At 36.3% G+C, this 18,940-nt stretch overlaps 1 protein-coding gene across 1 annotated transcript; it reads right to left on the reverse strand.

Moving 5' to 3' along the window:
* Window positions 1-311: 311 nt before the first annotated feature.
* Window positions 312-17,729, reverse strand: LOC128221839 (arylsulfatase B-like). Its single transcript, XM_052930454.1, has 15 exons — window positions 17,313-17,729; window positions 15,754-15,856; window positions 13,876-13,987; window positions 12,556-12,607; window positions 11,398-11,501; window positions 10,561-10,667; window positions 8,984-9,048; window positions 6,617-6,721; window positions 5,856-5,919; window positions 4,994-5,091; window positions 4,433-4,572; window positions 3,166-3,224; window positions 2,359-2,470; window positions 1,257-1,384; window positions 312-557 (listed from the first exon to the last, which is right to left on the reverse strand). Exons 1-15 carry the CDS (start codon window positions 17,313-17,315, stop codon window positions 385-387), a joined length of 1,425 nt encoding a protein of 474 aa, XP_052786414.1. The 5' UTR covers window positions 17,316-17,729; the 3' UTR covers window positions 312-384.
* Between the last annotated feature and the right edge of the window lie 1,211 nt (window positions 17,730-18,940).

Raw genomic sequence — 18,940 nt, forward strand, 5'->3', positions numbered from 1 at the left:
GACTGTGACACTAAATAAAATCTTCGCATCTGGAACAGGAAAAACAAACAGTTTTATATGGTATCCATTAATTCCATTATTATTTTTTCGTACATCTATTTTGTATGCACTGCCTCTTCGTATTTGGACTCTCTCTCTCTCTCTCTCTCTCTCTCTCTGTGTGTGTGTGTGTGTGTCCCTCGCTCTCGATCGCTCTCTCTCACGCTCTCTGTGTCCCTCTCCCCCCCCCCCCTCTCTCTCTCTCTCTCTCTCTCTCTCTCTCTTTTATACATGAATATGCAGCTCTATCATAAACTTGTAAAAAAGGAACATGTTTTTATAAATTTATTAAATATAATAATCATACAAAAAACATAAAAATGAGTATCAAAATGTTCGTCCACCCTAGCACCATCCCGGTGACCAGTTGCCGCCGAAGTGTTTAGGGTCTGAGGCGGGATCGGGGAGCGGGAAGTTGGAGGGCACCATGGTTGCCTTGTAAAAACTGAGCCGGTCCAGCAGTTTGGAAACCACGTCTGGGTGGTCACTCGCTATGTCATGGTGCTCCGTCGGGTCGGCTGTAATATGTATATTCATATAATTTATACGATATATCAATAAGCACTGTACAATATACGACACCTTTAGAAATCTAAATTCACAATGCACATCACAATGCGCTAACTGAAAGAGTTAACTAAGCTTCACATTCATTCTCAGTCCGTAAAATATGTTATGAGCGTGGCTAACTTTCTGATAAACTAATAACTCTGAAATTATAACTGTTTCAGTGGCGCATTCAGGACTTGATGTGATGGGGGGGGGCGTAACTTATGGGGCATAACCTTTTGACTTGCTCCCCTCCCTCGGAACCGCAAATTATTTGGTTTATAGTATTGGGAGGCCGGTTTGGGGGAACTCCCCTCAAGAAAAAAATAACACTATCTAGTCCAAAATGGTGCAGTTTGGGCGTATATTATTTTACTTTTTTCCCTGTAATGAAATAAAATGTTAACGTGGACTTTTCTCTTCTTTTTTTTTGGGGGGGGGAGGGGGGCGTGTGTGCCCCCATCGATCCGCTATGGTGTGTTTGGCCATCCGGGAAGGAATTAAATATAAAAAAGTCCAAGAGTTTTTTGGCGGCCTCAAAGCTGAGCAAATCTCGCCTGTCGGGAGACAACGGTATTCAAAACGTCCATAAAAAACCCTCCCGGCCACCATCATCCCACCATTGTAAAGCCACCTTTAATAGAACATTAAAACTTCTCTCGTTTTACCTTGAAGGTCGAACAGTTGATGCTTTGCAAATGACGCATTGACCATGTCCGATGCTACCAGTGGCGGAAGTGGCGTCCAGCCGTTATAGTGGCCCGGAGAGCCTTCTATCAGCTTATACTGGCCAACCCTGGATGGTATGCATTATTAATGGTTTTGTTCAAAGTTCTAGCCAGCCATTGTAGGCAAAGCAATCAAAAGTCATTTTATATTTAACCATGTGTAACTCAAATTCCACGCGGCGGTTACTTTCCTCAGCCTTACAGAAATACCATTCGGAATTCCTAGATCATTTTCCATTGAAAACAACATCGGATGTATATAGACGGTTTACAAAGTCAAGACATCTTTTCATTTTAACAACGCTGCAAATAGATCGCGTTTGAATTTCAATTCATCAGTGAAACTTTATGATTTTACTCTTGGGAATCTTAATTATTTTTGCAATAATTTAAATCATTGGCAATCAGTTTAAAATAAAATGTACATCATACATAATAAAACACTACAGGTAATTAATACTATTATTCAAAAATGTACGAACTACTTATACCGTACACTTTCGGAGCTCCTCGGCCATTTTTTTTCAAAAACAACCTCGGATGTATGCCGGTACATCAGTTAAAGTAGTTCGTAATTTTTTGAATAACATCATTAATTAAATGTAGGGTTTAAAAGTTGTATTTATTGATCTCAGTTTAAATTGATTGCCAGTGAAGTGTTTTATTGCAAACATAATTTAAATTCCCAAGAGTTAAGTCATATAGTTTAACTGCTAAATAAGATAACTACGCGATCAATTTGCAGCGGACTTAAACGTACCACTTTTTGAGTATGTAAAACGTCCAAATACATAAAATGGCCGAGGAGTTCCGAATGATACCGTACATATACACCCGACATTGTTTCATAGGAAAATGGCCGAGAAATTCCGAATGACAGAAATCACTGCGTAGAAAATTGTATGACACAATCAACATTAAATTCAGCATATCAAACAATCACATCTAAAATGACATGTGTTTTAAATAATACTAGTAATATCTTTATAAACTGGGATAATGTGAAGCAACTGATATGTACACGTAATCAAAAATATCGGACCTGATGGCCGCATTCTTGTCAATGTCGTCGATGTTGTAGACGAACTCCGAGCGTGCGGATGGAGCTCCGGAACTGACGGTGGGCCACTGGTTAACCCCGTCCATACCGGCGTCTGCGGGAAAACGTGAACTGTTATTGTTATAACATGGGAACCCAGAGACTCGTTAATAAGCAGTATTGTTTGTATCACAATAATAATGTACATCATCACAAACATCGAAAAGAATGTTGTTGATACTACAATGTCACAGTACAAAACATCCAAGAAGAGCAAAAAGAAAAGCAAGAAGAAGAAGAAAAATAAGAAGAAGAAGAAGAAGAAGACGCTGACGAAAAAGAAGAAGAAGAAACCAAAAAGAAGAATTACAAGAAGAAGAAGAAGAAGAAGAAGAAGAAGAAGAAGAAGAAGAATTACAAGAAGAAAGAAGAACATGAACAATGACAAGAAGAACAAGAAGAAGAGCAAGGAGGACAATAACAAGAATATTTAAAAAAAATCACCAGCAGCAGAAGCAACAGCATCAAGGTCAGCATCAGCAGCATCATACACAAAACTATTGTCTTCATGCTCACAATCATTATTAAAACATTGTTTAATATCACTATTGTTATACTGAATGAAGCGTTTATACAAGCTTTTGTGGATATGAAAAGATTTTCCCAGTTGGTGGATTTAGTTAGGGTATGTATGTTGATGAGTTAACATTTTATCTATTTATCAAAGAAGATGGTACCTGGTTCCCCTCCTGCGAGTGTAAGAAATTTTGGAAACCAGTCTAATACTGTTAAGCTTACTTTAAAACATACCTGGTTCCCCTCCTGCGAGTGTAAGAAGTGTTGGAAACCAGTCCACAGCATGAATCATTCTGTAAATAGATACATAAATGAATGATTTAAGTACTCGTTGTACAATAAGGCTTCCGAAGTTTGCCGAAGTACATGCATCTCTGAATTATCCATAAATCTGTTGTTATTGTTTAGTGTATCCTTACTAAGCACCACATCTTGACCTATTTAGCATCGGATTCCTGAAGATAATCTGGTAACAATTTAGTCCATATAAACAGCCGCTTCAGAGCCTTTGACGATTTTTTTTGTCGACTTGTACGTTTATGCACCAGTCAATTGTAACCACGTAACCACGGTATACCGGGGATAGCCTGGGAAATGGGCCGTGTTTTTACTTTCAAGAGGGCCCCGCAGTGCGGGTGCATGCGGTGGTTTTGTCTTCGCAATAAAATAGCGGGGAATGGGCCTTACCTAGAGTCTCTGGGGTGCGGGGGCATTTGGCGGGAATTTTACCAGCAGTTCGTCCCAGCAGGGCGGGGATTTTACCCGGGCTTGGCTGGACCGAAAGTCAAAGTCCCCGCTATTCCGCGGACCTGGGGAGGCCGTGGTTTTAATTGACTAGTGCATTACGGAACAACATAAATATCCAAACGTTAAAAAAGTTTCCTATACGCGCATTATTGTGACTGGTTCAATATTGTTAAAGAATACGTGTTACGGTAAAACGGATAGGAACCCGACCCACTAATACGTGATTTCAGGATGCCTCGAGACCTCATATAATTAGGTTGTTTGTGGCCTTCACATATTGAGAAATAGGTCATTTATATTGAGAAATAGGTTTTTTTTTTCATTTTTGGAAAAACGAGTAAATATGAAAACTGTAATAACTCTTCATGGTGTTTTAAATGTCTTTTATTTTAAAAATTAGTTATAAGTTAGCAAATACCTTGCAAATGGTAACATAATTGTATGGGGTCATCACAATTTAACAATAGGCTTTATGAGGCCATACAAGAAGTTAAGACTAGAATACAAGAAGCTATTTTGTTGTGGGTCTGAGTGCTGAAGTATTTCACTCCTATTGATCCATTTACCATGATATCATTTAGCATGATATTATTATCTTCTTCGTAATATTTCCCATTTATAATGATACTCATTGAGCTATTTAGTATGAAAAACCATGTGCATAGTTACTGTAAGTGTTTATTAAGTGGAAATTGTTGAAATAAATAGTGCAATTGCACTCAGATTACATTTGAAGTTTGTAAAGCATGCCTACTCGTTGTTCGTGTATCCGGTTTTCTCCAAGAGGTTTTCACTGTACACGAAGGCCGCCCCTCGCGTGCCGCCCTCCCATAGCGTCGTCTTGGCACCCCGAAGCGGCAGGTTGTTTGAGGCCGTATACGTCGGCCCGCCGTTCTGCCAACGGAAGTTATACATGAATCAACGTTAGACACGGAATCGACAAAAGCTAATGATGGTTTAAAAGACGTGAAATGTGCGTGGTTTCAGACCAAGACAAGAAATTCGATTAATAGTTTCCGGTGAAGGAATACTGTATACATGTATGTGTAATGCACCAGTCAATCGTAACCACCCCAGGCCCGGGAAAAAGTGGGGACTGTTGGTCCAGACAAACCCGGGTAAAACCTCAGCCACGCGGGGACAAACTGCTGGTAAAACCCCTGCTAAATGCCCCCGCGATCCCGGTAAAAAGACGGCCCATTTCCCCTGCTTTCCCCGGTATACCCTCGGACCGGGGGGGGGGGGGCTTACAATTGAATGGTGCATAATTCAAACATATCTTTGAACAGATCTCTATATATGCGAACGCACTCACGTCAGTGGTGAAGACGATGATAGCATTGTCCATGAATCCCCGGTCTCTCAGGGCGGAAGTGATGTTGCCGACCGCCTCGTCCAGTGCACTAACCATGCCTGCACAACAAACGCATAAAGTGAAGACGATGATCAATTTTGTAAAATGCAAAAATGTATTCAAAAATATGATAATAAGGCCTGGAAGACTTAAAGCTCATGTTAGGAAAATATATGTATATTGACCAAAACATTGGCTTCATACTTATTAGACACTGATTATACCTAACAAAACAGGCTGAAATATACTAACATCATTTAAGTATCATTTAACCACACAAACATGGAAACCCCAAATAAATGCTTACTGGGGAAAAATGACTCCCTTAAATATCCTCCATGAAAGTATTTGTTGGTGCATTCATTAGAATCAATCTATGTAATAATGATAAACAGACCATTTAAAAATCATTGAATTCTATTGGTACCCCGAAAAATGCAAAATCCTTGAATTTCATTGTCCACCCAAAATGCAAACTCCTTGATTTCCATTGGCCCACAAAAATGCAAAAGCCTTGATTTCCATTCCCCCCCCCCCCAAAAAAAAAAAAAATATATATATTTTTTTTTTTGCAAAATCCTTGATTTCCAATGGCCCCGTAAAAATGCAAAATCCTTGATTTCCATTGGCCCACAAAAATGTAAAATGCTTGATTTCCATTGAACCACAAAATGCGAAATCCTTGATTTCCATTGGCTCCCCAAAATGCAAAATCCTTGATTTGCATTGCCCCCCCCCCCCCCCCCCCCCCTAAAAATGCAAAACCTTGATTTCCATGGCCCCAGAAAGTGCAAACACCAAATAAAGTTAAAGACAAACATACCACAATAGGTACGCCTGGACTTGGTAGAAATATTTGCATACATGTCTTCATATTGTTGAGGAACCTGCAGAGACAAGAATTGTGTCAATTGTGTATTCGACCAAATGTTTTAAGAAAAATTGCAATGCTTCAAACAGCAAGCGACAAGTTATACATGTATTGTGCACTATCTTGTAAAGATATTCGAATCGTTACTTTGATAAGCAATAGGTAGACATATATTGACTGATGGGGGCTATTGTGTCAGAAAATGTGACGAAGAAAAACACTTTAGTATTAAAATGCCACTTAAAAAGTTGTTTTCATTAATGTATGTTAACATTCCTAGCATATCCTGTAATAATCTATACATACAACAGTTACATCCCTTGTCGTACAGAAATCAATACCATCAATCACGTGACAAATATCGAAATCACATGACATATTTCACAATGTTTTTATTACTTTTTTAAGCTTTAATTTTGAAAACAACGTCATATTATGGCAATTTAATAACATATTGCATGGATACAAAAGGAAACAGACTGCCACATTAGTTAAGTAAAGGCTTAGGCTAATCTTAGCTTACTGTATACAGTTTTATCCCTATGGCAATGTTACGCGTACCCTGCAAGCGGGGAACCATATCGCAACTCGTTAGCTGTCAACACCTTAACTTAAAAAACACAGGGTTGTCTGCACAGTCGAGGTGCATGTATTTATATTATCATAAACTTGTATTACCCTAACTCACTTAATCAATGTTTAAGAGGTTTTACCTGAAGCGGGGCATGCACGGACTGGAAGGGCAGATAGAGGTAGAGCTGGTCCTTCTCCGGATCCACAGAGTCCAGTATCTCCTCCGCTCGCGCAGCTATCACATTCTGGATCACCAAACACACGTACATTTAGGAAACCGGCATGAGCATAATTACTTTTTTAAAACAATATCCATGTTTAAAGTTTCGGGTACGCTTGCATCGACACTACTTTAAATATTGTATGTCTACACGCATCGCTAACCGAGTACATTCAAAATATGAGATCATTTCCGAAGGTAAAAGTTCTTCATTCGGGAAATTTCCCTTAACTCCATGCGTTTAAGTAGTTTATGACGTGAGGTATGTCACATACTTGTCCTATTTTTGCGCCGAGCTTAACAGTCTACGACGACACTTTGAATAAGTTTAGATTATAGGTCACCTGCTGTTGGTCACGACCATCCACCCTTCAAAGTTTGAAGAACGTAGGTCGAAGCATACTCTAGTTATCAACCGGACGAGCTTTTTGGATTCAAGGTCATATACAAAGTTTAAAGAACGTAGGTTTAAGCATACTCTAGTTATCAACCGGACGAGCTTTTTGTATTCAAGGTCATATACAAAGTTTAAAGAACGTAGGTTTAAGCATACTCTAGTTATCAACCGGACGAGCTTTTTGTATTCAAGGTCACATACAAAGTTTAAAGAACGTAGGTTTAAGCATACTCTAGTTATCAACCGGACGAGCTTTTTGTATTCAAGGTCATATACAAAGTTTAAAGAACGTAGGTTTAAGCATACTCTAGTTATCAACCGGACGAGCTTTTTGCATTCAAGGTCACATACAAAGTTTAAAGAACGTAGGTTTAAGCATACTCTAGTTATCAACCGGACGAGCTTTTTGTATTCAAGGTCATATACAAAGTTTAAAGAACGTGGGTTTAAGCATACTCTAGTTATCAACCGGACGCGCTTTTTGTATTCAAGGTCACATACAAAGTTTAAAGAACGTAGGTTTAAGCATACTCTAGTTATCAACCGGACGAGCTTTTTGTATTCAAGGTCATATACAAAGTTTAAAGAACGTAGGTTTAAACATACTTTAGTTATCAACCGGACGAGGTTTTTGTATTCAAGGTCACAGCGATCTTTACCTTTGACCTACTGACCTCAAAACTAATCGGGGGGCGTAATTAACAGTAGGCATTTTAACTCGGACCAACTCGTTATCAATTATTGAAATAAAGGGAATGGTTAGTTCATTTATTCACCGATTTAATAATCGAAATTAAAAGTATGCACAAGAAATGATCAGTTGCCAAAGTTTGAGTATAACGGATATTTAGGACTGATAGAAAGTGATATTAAGTCAATCCGAAATATCACCTTTACTTTGAAATTACTACGAATAGGTAGGTTATCAAGTCCCCCGAGAAGGCAATAGCAGATTAAACTACTTGATTTTGGTACAAATCAAAATTGTTTAATGGATATTCAAGTAAAAGATATTATAAAATATGGTTTTACTACTGGCGACAATCTATTATTAAAAAAATAATAATCAATTATTCTCGAATTCGGGAATAAAGGATATACTCTGGACAATATTTGATTAACGTTTTATAGAATTAAATGCCAATTGTATTTTAGACATGTTCTGAATTATCACTTCGCTGAACCGAACGGTCACGAACGAATGAAAAGAAGCAAGAATTGAAAAGAACAAGCATGTATATCATGTTCTAAAATTTTATATACCCGTGTTGATTTGAAACACCAATAACTGATCCCTGAAAATTAACAGCCACGGGTATTACAAAAACACCCAACGTTCAATGGTTACAGTGTGTGTATACCACGTGATAAATTACGTCATAAATGTTACTTCGGAAGGCAATATTTTGATTAAAATGAAGACTTCAATCAAAGATAGCTTTTCTTTTAATACACCATTTTAAATAAAACGAAAGGCAGTCTATGACGCTTAAAGAGCCCCTCCTACCGGAGTTTAATAAAGAGTATAGTTTCATCAAACACTTCGACAAACCTGTTTCCAAAATTAAAGTTTTGACAGTGCTCCGTCATTCGGCCTTATTGTGTGAAAAGGCTTGGCGAAGTGTTTTAAGAAATAAAACTCCCAATCTAAATCTGGTAAAAGACCGAAGGCCGGGTTCCGTAAGCGGCATAGACTGCTCTATGTTTCATTTAAAATGTTGAAGAAATAGGAAAGTTATCTTTGTTTAAAGTATTCATTCGAAGCAAAATATTGCCTTTCGACGTAGCATTTATGACGCAATTTGTCACGTGGTGTACACACACTGGGTCAAAGCCTCTAATCTCAGAATGGTAGTGCATAGATACTGTAACTAGAAAATAATAACTCACCGCCGAGTACTCTCCTTCTTGCGGATAGTGCACGGATTTGTTGAACCGAAAGTCATATCCATCCACTGAAAAAAGTACATGTACATGTTGTTTGTATCTGCATTTTCGGCAAGCTTATTTTTAAAAACTATTTTAGCTTGTTTCAAACCATGACACTGTTAAAAACAAAATCGACATAAAACAGCCAATTCTATAAACCGTGTTTTTTTGCATGGTCATATTTATCGAAAATGTTTATAAAAATGATCATTATGTAACCAATTAAGACAACTAACGTATTAAATTATTTTAACAAATAAACTAGCGACCCGCAGACAACGTGTCAGAGTTTTAAACATTTGGCTGCAAATTGCTTTGCGTAGCATCCTGCCCAGTGGTTGAAGCGACTATGTTGGATGTTGGATATGAACGCAGTTCTGGCCATATTTAGTGACTATTTCACATCATGGCCTATTTTGTCATACGTTTGAACCAATTTACCAACTAAGACGACACTTATGTTTCTGAGTCGCTCAACCCAGCAATGAGCCTCCGGACAGGGTCATTCATTACAACTGGGGCATGCCATAAGCAAACCGTATGAACAATATCTTCAGCTAATTAGTACACACATGCCATCTAAATACTACCAGTTATTTTGTTAAGTGACACGGGTATCTGTTAACCATGTTGAGAGGTGCGAATGAATGTCTGGAAGACACTACCCGCGAAGTTTCTGGTGGGAATCATGTTTTTTTGATAATCGCCTGACATATGAACGTGAAGGTCACTTTATATAAGAGCTTAAATCGTTCAAAGGGTGAAGGGGCTTCAAGCGTTATGTAACTTATTAAAAAAAATTCACAAGCAAAACACTTTTGAGTGTCCCCTAAAACGTAACCTAAAAACCTAGAATAGGTAATGTAAATTAATGATTTTTTATTACAATTAGCTAGTTTCATAACAGTTTCTATTTTCTGCGTAATTATCTATACATATTCAATCCCCTCAGTTTCTCATCAAAATCTATATAACACTGAAATCTTGTTGAATTATCTAATGAAAGAGGACTTTTAATTAGCACTATTTTAACCGCACACTACCATTTACCTCATTTTGGCACCCTTGCGCATTAATTCGTTTAACATGTCGTGTAAAAAAGTAGATCTGACGATACCTTATTTGCGACACTTAAAACTGCACTCTAACAGATATATCATTTTTACAACCTTTTTATTTTTTGTCTTGAAAAGAGCAAATTTTTGCTTAAATATCTGCAAACCAATGATATAGGATTGCTGACAAAATATCAGATCGTAGATTTTCATATTTCTATTCGTAAATTATTTTTTATGGCTACTAAAAACATCATTTTTTGAACTTAAATAGAAAAATCTGCGATATAATTTTTGTCAGCAGTCTTATATAACTGGTTTCCATGGATTTTCGCAAAAAAAATGGCTCGTTCAAAGACAAAAAAATAAAAAGTTGTCAAAACCTTCAATCTGTGAGCGTGCAGCTTTAATAAGAGTTTAGGCCCTATACCTACAACTTAGAAAAATACAATATTGAGCCTCATGTACAGTCTCAAGTATTACTTATCACGTGTGTATAATAATCCTCAGCGCCGTTGTAATAGCCCATGAAGGAATCAAACCCACGGTACGTTGGCGTGTACTTCCAGTCGCAAAAACCCAAGTGCCATCTGCAAAATAAACCATTTTAAAGACACGTTACAACATATTGGTGGCATATTCACTCTAAATACTTTCCGACCACAAGAGTGGTATACACACTTTCAATACATGTACTTTCAGACCATATGGGTATAAGTCTAAACCCATTAATTTTACAACGATTGTGAAACAAGTTATACAGCATTATATTAATCACTGTCGTTGGCACGATTTAACGCGAGAGTGTGGTCTTGTGTTGTGGGGGAAAACTGTGAACCTGGAGAAAACCGACTTGGTGACCACAAACCAAACTCACATGCACCCAAGCCGGGAATCGAGAGGTAGGTGAGAAGCGAGTGCGCTAACCACTGCGCTAACCGGACAATCAAATGTGTATTGTATCCAGTCTACATTTTTTCCAGCAATATGGGTGGCATAGCCAATTTACATACTGAAAACTAGCAAAATGTACTCTAAGGCCACACCTTATAAATAGTTTGATTAAAGTTTTAGGCTTGCACCTTCCACAGTTTGGCATGTATTATCTACATTGTACAGGGCCCATATTTGTATGTATTAAGTCTGATTTTGGGCTCAAATTTAGAAAAAAAGAACTATTTCAAAATGTTACAAAGTAGCTTTAATATAAACAATATAGATATAAATATATAAAAGAGCTGTGTATCTTTTCCCTAGTTTTGACTATTTGTAATTTAGAACTAGAGGCTACATGTATCATTGTAAGAAAAGGGTTCATACTTTCCAACCATATGGGTGGTGTAGCCCAGCTGCTTCAGTTTCTGGGGCAACGTGGTGAAGTTGGCCGGCAGGTAAGAGGCTTGGTTGGGTAAGATGACCATATGCTAACCACACCATCGTTAAAGATATCGCATTATTATTAATCAGTGTGTATATCACGTGATAAATTACGTCATAAATGATGCAACATCGGAAAGCACCGTTACGCTCAGAAGCTTTAAAACATAGATAAAATTTATTTTTCTTTACCATTTTAAATGAAACAAAGGGCAGTCTATGCTACTTAAAGAGCCCTGCCTTTTTATTACCGGAGTTTGATAAATTAATTAGTTTCCTCAAACACTTCGACAAACCATGTTTCATTTAAAATGGTTAAGAAATAGTCATGTCATCTTTGTTTAAAGTTTTCATTCGAAGCAAAATGTTGCCTTCCGACGTAGCATTTATGACGTAATTTATCACGTGGTACACAGACACTGATGATGTTAGATTGAAATGTGCAGGTTTTAAAATATTCATTTCAGATAGAAACATTAAAAAAATATTTCTGCATAATTCATCTGCATCAAGTATAATACTCGAATGTCGAAGCAATACAGTCGTGCAGTATAAACAGTGTGTGTATACCACATGATCAATTACGTCATAAATGCTGCGTCGGAAGGCTTTAAACAAAGATAACTTCACTATTTCTTTACTATTTTAAATGAAACATAGCGAAGTCTACGCCGCTTACGGAGCCCCACATTTGGTCTTTTACCAGAATTTGAATGCGAGTTTAGTTTCTGAAAACACTTCGACAAACCACAATACGGCCGTCTGACGAAGCACTGTCGAAACATTATTTTGGAAACAGGTTTGTCGAAGTGTTTGATGAAACTAATGACCTCATCAAATTTTGGAAATAAAACAAACGCGGGGCTCTTTAAGCGGCACAGACTGCCCTTTGTTTCATTTAAAATGGTGTTGTAAATGAAAAGTTATCTTTGATTAAAATCTTCATTTTAAGCAATTTTTTGCCTTCCGACATAGCATATAAAATTATGACGTAATTGATCACGTGGTATACACACATTAATAAATGTGTGTATTAAGATAGCATGTAATCGAACAATAGTTGTAGTATTTCGTTATATCTAAATGTTCAACAAAAGTCACCTGAAGTCCAGTGTGGAAGGGGTAGTATCCGGTCATGAAGCAGTTTCTTGACCTGTAATGAAAGACATTGCTGAAACGAGGTTTACCGAGTTTCCGCAAAACACCCTACGCGAGTGTCGGGATGAACCTATCTTACACGAGCGGCTATGGTAGATGTTTTTTCTCCCACCTCAGTTAAACAAAATTAAGTAAAAATGTATTTTTTGCTGGAACTATTTTGTGCTAAGTGAAAATAGTTGCGTACGGATATGCGATAATTCGTGGTTGTCATGGATATTCGCGCAGTGATTCAGAGTATGTAAATGGTCTGATCGGTCTTTAAATAGTTCTAAGAAGAGTGAAGCATTATTTCTTGAAAGGTGCATGAAAAAAACTTTTTTCTGATGACATTTGAGCCAGAAATAATTAACTAGCGTTCTAAATATTGCCACAAGACAAGGTTTCCATGATGCGCTACAGACAACAGTCTTCAACAAGAGAGGTAATTACAATGTGGTGACCATTAAAAGAAGTTCCATACGGGCATTTTATCTTCGCCCGTTGGCAAGATAAGAATTTCTAGCATGGTTAAATTAATGGATCTACTTATCTGAGGTGGGAGAAATAGATATCTCTCGAAGCTGTGACACTTACTTTTTAATTGGTACAGTGTTCAGAGATGTCAAATTTTATTTTACCAACAAATGAATAATCTGAGACGTGTATTATTAAACAGGTGGCATACGTTATTTCACAATAATATCATCATATATGTTTATAATATTTGAATATCGTTGTGATTTTTTAAAGTGACACTTTCATTCAAAATCAATACATACACATGTATAACAAACATAAATTTTCGAGTGATAAACCTTTAACTACTTACTAAATAATGTATTGAAGGAAAATATTAATTACTGCTAACACGATTGTATCCGTGTAATTAATACCTGAACTCGATAAAGAAAGTAAATAATTGGTGAGTGCTAAAAGATTAACAGTGATCCACTATCGTCTCATAAGGTAATAATACCGAGTTTTCTGCATCTTTATTTTAAAATTAACTCAGCATCCTTCATTAGAACCATTTTTTACTTTTATTCATCCGCTTTGGTATATAAAACATTTGGTTTAATTGTGGTAAATCCTATTTGGGCGTAAGAGTGAATCTTCAATAAAACATCTAACAACAGAGCATGCATGAAGAAGTTTTATTTAGAAATTAGGTTCTTGACTACAAATGCGACCAAGCTTCTCTTTTTGTTTCATATTTCCTTATCCGAAAAACACAACACGAAAAACACGTAGAAATGCTTGTCAGTAAATGTCCTGACTTACGGTGTACAGACGGGCTGCACGTATGAGGAGTCGAGGATCACGCCACGACTGGCCATCTTGTCCAGGTTGGGCGTGAACATCTTGTCATTGTGCCAGCCAACATCGTTCCATCCTGGAAGCACATACCCATATATAACAAGTCCTACCCTTTATACAGGCCTAAAGTAGTCATACACGCTAAAAACTTAGTAAAAAGTGTCTAACTGCCTACCCACCCTTATCTAAACTGACCCTCGTATTTTAAGTACATACTCATATATTACATTTTTTCCGGTTTTACTGGCTTCGATAACACATATTCATATATAATAAATTATACGCTTTTCAAGAGCCTTAAGTAGTCCTACATTCTCACATTTGTTTTACTGCCTACCACCCATTAACTGGCACTCGTATTTAGAATTAAAACCTTCACATGTATACCAAACAACTTTTGAGTGATATACTTCTAAATAAATAATGCAATTATGGTAAATATTAAATACTGACAATACTATTGTAGCCGTTATTTAACAGCTGAAAACGCACAAATATTAAATGACTGGTGGGTCCTAAAATATTTTCATCTCTTAAGGTAGAATGCCGTTTTCCGCACCTTTCTTTCAAATTATTACGGTATCATTCATAAGAACCATTGTTTTCGATATTTATTCATTCTTTTCGGTAAGTTAAAACAATTGTTTAACTTGTGGTACATCTTTTTTGGGAGAAAGAGTTCATATTAAAGTATATACCTTAGACCATAACCATTTACGTATTCTAAATGTCCTATGGTTTGTTTAACCTCTCACTATATCAGTACATATACTCCTTATGAAATACTTCAATATCAAAGATACATTCAAGAACCAATGCCACACGTACATATTAAACGTTTTACGATTTATATTGGTCTTAATTGGGTCTAAGAGCAATATACCTAATTTGATTGCGGGCTGGAAATAGCGGTCGCGTTCACATATATCTCACTTAGTCGTATAAGACCCCAAGATGATAATAAATATAGTTGTCATTCCATCAGTTTATGTACTCAAAATGATAGAATTGAATATTTACACAAAATAAATGACCTTATGATAAAATTTAATCATTCAATCATTGCACAGAGAGTACAGTTTTATAGATAGCTTATCGGGATGTGTTATGCAGATTATGGACCTAAATTATAGTGAATTAAGTAAATGATTAATGACCTTGAGATTAAAGCTGCACTCTCACAGATTTACCGTTTTTACAACTTTTTTTTTAATTTTTATCGAACCCGGGTTGTCCGATTCAGAGTCCAACGCTCTACCGATTGAGCTAACCGGGCGGACAGTTTTTCTTCAAAAGCGTCCTCTTAGACAGACGTAAGAAGCCTTTTCGCTAGGACGAACACCTATTTTGTCCGAGAGGAAGCCCAATTTTGTCCGATCTGACTTATACGACGATAAGTGTATTGCATATATTAGTGAGCAAATAAATGCAAAAATAAATAAATAGATATTGATTTATAAATATCTTTTTTTTCGAAAGATAAACATTAGATTATTATCATGGCCTTTTTTAACTACAGTGCATCGGTTAGTGGGATTACGCTTAATTCTCATGCACGGTCCGCTTACAACCGTAAGAAGACACTTTTCAATAGCTCTGTTGTGGGTATAGTCGTATTTATAACCTAAGTTGCACATTGTATACCAGCATTTCCTGAAGTAGTCCTACAAGGTCACATTTACTTTACCGGTATAATTCCCTTTAATTATATACATTTGTACTTGTTGTGCAACATTTAAGACACATTCAACGAAATACAAATTCCTTTGCTTTAAAATAACATATTGATACACGTACTGTACAGTTAATTTTACATAGGTAAAACAAAACTATTATAATTACCTAAATCGTCGGCCACTATGAATATGATATGTGGTGGTTTAGCAGCCGCCAACACGACCAGGCCCGCCAGTACCGCACAGAGAAGGAGGGGACGAGGGGATTCCTGAAAAAGAAGACAAAGTCTATGGTTGAGATGTGTGTGCATTGTTGCTTAGTAACAAGTTATATGTTATATGACATGTTAATCACAGTTTACATAAAAATAATTTGAAACAATAAGGCAACATATTTAGTAAATGTAAATAAGGCTTCATTTTGATTTTGTTTTAACACAAATAACATAAGCTCATTCCCATTCTTTTTTATGCCTCACTAAATTGTTTTTTTAATTGTTGTGATAAGTGACAATAATGAAATACCATACACTAAACTACTACTTAAATACCCAAAGTTGATGTTTAATGCACCAGTCAATTGTAACCACGGCCCCTCCCCCCTTCCCAGGTCCGGGGGTATACCGGGGTTAGCCGGGGAAATGGGCCTTGTGTTTACCCTCCAGTTGACCCCGCAGTGCCGGGTGAATGCGGTGGTTTTGTCTTGGCGCAAAATATAGCGAGGAATGCGCCTTACCTAGGGTCCCTGGGGTGCGGGGGAATCTGGCGGTGATTTTACCATCAGTTCGTCCCCGCAGGGCGGGGATTTTACCCGGGGTTGGCTTGACCGAAAGTCAAAGTCCCTGCTATTCCCCGGACATTGGTGGGCCGTGGTTACAATTGACTGGTGCATAAGTCTGGTTATAACTTACAAATGGGAATCATATTTATAATCAACCACGAAATAGTATTTATAAAACTTTTAACAGGAGACAACAGCAAAAAGAAGGAACTCACTCATTCATTGACAATCATTATTAAGTCACCACTGATAACCTCCCAAATGAGTATTAACAGATATCTATTATGCACAATGTTATTGATCAACTAAAATATTGCATAAATTTGTGAAATGTACATTCATTTGTTATTATGTCATTTCACCAAACATAATGATCTTATTTCGAAACATTCAAATACATAGTTGGCTAAGTGTAATATCACATATTTCGAATAACCATATTTTGTGTAATACTACTAACAATCTTAGCGTTTTAGTAATCTATATTATATTTTTAAACTACCAACTTACTGAGCCAGCCACTATCTATATCTTTGGTTTAACCTGATTGAATTCAATATTTGGTGTCTGACAATCTCATTAAAATCAGATCCCCAATACACGCTTCACGACGTTACGCTATGACGTTATGTAACGTAATGAAATGAAGTAAACGTCACGATATGATTTTAATGAGATTGGGTGTCTGATGATTTACTATAATTAATATTTTGGAAAAACACTTAAGAAATAATGCCTTGTCATTGGAGAAATAAAACTCAAACATATAATAAATAGTTAAATGCTAAAACCATGTATAATTCGGCTCAGGGGTAGCGGGCGCACGTCCAAAGAAACAACCGCCCCCTCTTACCCAAATTATAGCTCAGCCCCTGGTTATACAATAACTATTCAATATCACTTATACCGTAAATAAGTGCTACGTGATTTAAAAGTTAACTTACCATATCGACGAAAGGCACTGGTGATAAATTGAGAATATGTAAAATTCTGCCAATCAATAACGCATTATAAACGCAACTATTTAAAAGTCCATCTTTTGTGGGTATTTATAATGTATTGTACCACAGTTCCAGCTTTCAAACCCAATGATTTATCACCACATGTTAAACGTTGGTCTGTGCATGTAAACAAGTTATCCGATAAGCAGGAAGATAATTATAACTGATGTGTGACAAATTATCTGCACTTGATGTATATTTAAAGTGTGTGTCCCCTGAATTATAATATCAGTTACAACTTGTGGCATAAACAATACACGATCACTCCTCATTTATTCTCATTAAAACATTGAAATAGTAAAATCCAAACAGCAGAACAAATATCAAGTTGAAAGTTCTCTTGGTGAATCAGACCGTGAAGCGAATGTATTAAAGTGACTCTCTTATTTAAAGTCTATACATACCCATGTATATCAAACATCACATTTTGAATGATAAACCTTTAACTACTTATTAAATAATGCATTTATGAAAATATTTAATTACTGATAACAAGATTGTAACCGTGTATTTAATAGCTGAAAATGCACAAATATTTAATGATTGGTGAATGCTAAAAGATTTACTATGATCAACTTAAGTCTCATAAGGTAGAAATACCGTGTTTTATGCTCATTTCTTTCAGTTAAACTTAGTATCCTTCATAAAAACCATTGTTTTCGACATTTATTCATCCTTTTTGGAATATTAAAACCATATTATTTATTGTGGTAAATCTTATTTGGGAGTAAGAGTGCATCTTTAAGCCTTAAAGCTGCACTCTCACAGATTGAACGTTTTGACAACGTTTTTATTTTGTGTCTTTGAACGAGTCATTTTTTTTGCGAAAATCCATGGAAACCAGTTATATAAGACTGGTGACAAAAAATCAGATTACAGATTTTTATATTTAAGTTAAAAATTGATATTTTATGCATTTTTATTAAACCGTTAGTAAAACATGAATTTTCGAACGGAAATATGAAAATCTACGATCTGATTTTTTATCAGCAATCTTATATCAATGGTTTGCAGATATTCACGCAAAAAAACTCCTCTTTTCAAGACAAAAAATAAAAAAAGTTGTTAAAATGGTGAATCTGTGAGAGTGTAGCTTTAAAGGAACTGAAACTTGCATAATACTATATTTGTTCATCAAGTTTTAAGTTTTGTACGTATGAAGAAGAAGAAAGTTTTATTTAAGAATGATATCGCCCTGTATATACATATTCAATTAAGCCAATATGGCTCATGATCTTATTTATGTGATAAAAATGTTTATACATTATTCTTTGTACATATCGACAATACTCTCTATATAGCAATATACATGTATCACACACTGGATTCATTTCGAAAGCAAGCATACCCATTTCACCCTGCGCTCAATTAGTGTATAGCGCTGGGTAAAAATAGATCCGTGTCACATGACCGTTCCCCATTTTAAACGCAAAGCTTAACAATATACGACGACTGCACAATTATATTTCTTTCATGCTTTACGATGAAATATGAGGTTTTAACAGTGAAATAACAACAGTGAAAATATCAATTTGATATTTTCACTGCAAAATAAGGAGTGAAAATATCAA

This window comes from Mya arenaria, chromosome 16 (assembly GCF_026914265.1).
Source record: "Mya arenaria isolate MELC-2E11 chromosome 16, ASM2691426v1".
Classification (NCBI taxonomy): domain Eukaryota; kingdom Metazoa; phylum Mollusca; class Bivalvia; order Myida; family Myidae; genus Mya; species Mya arenaria.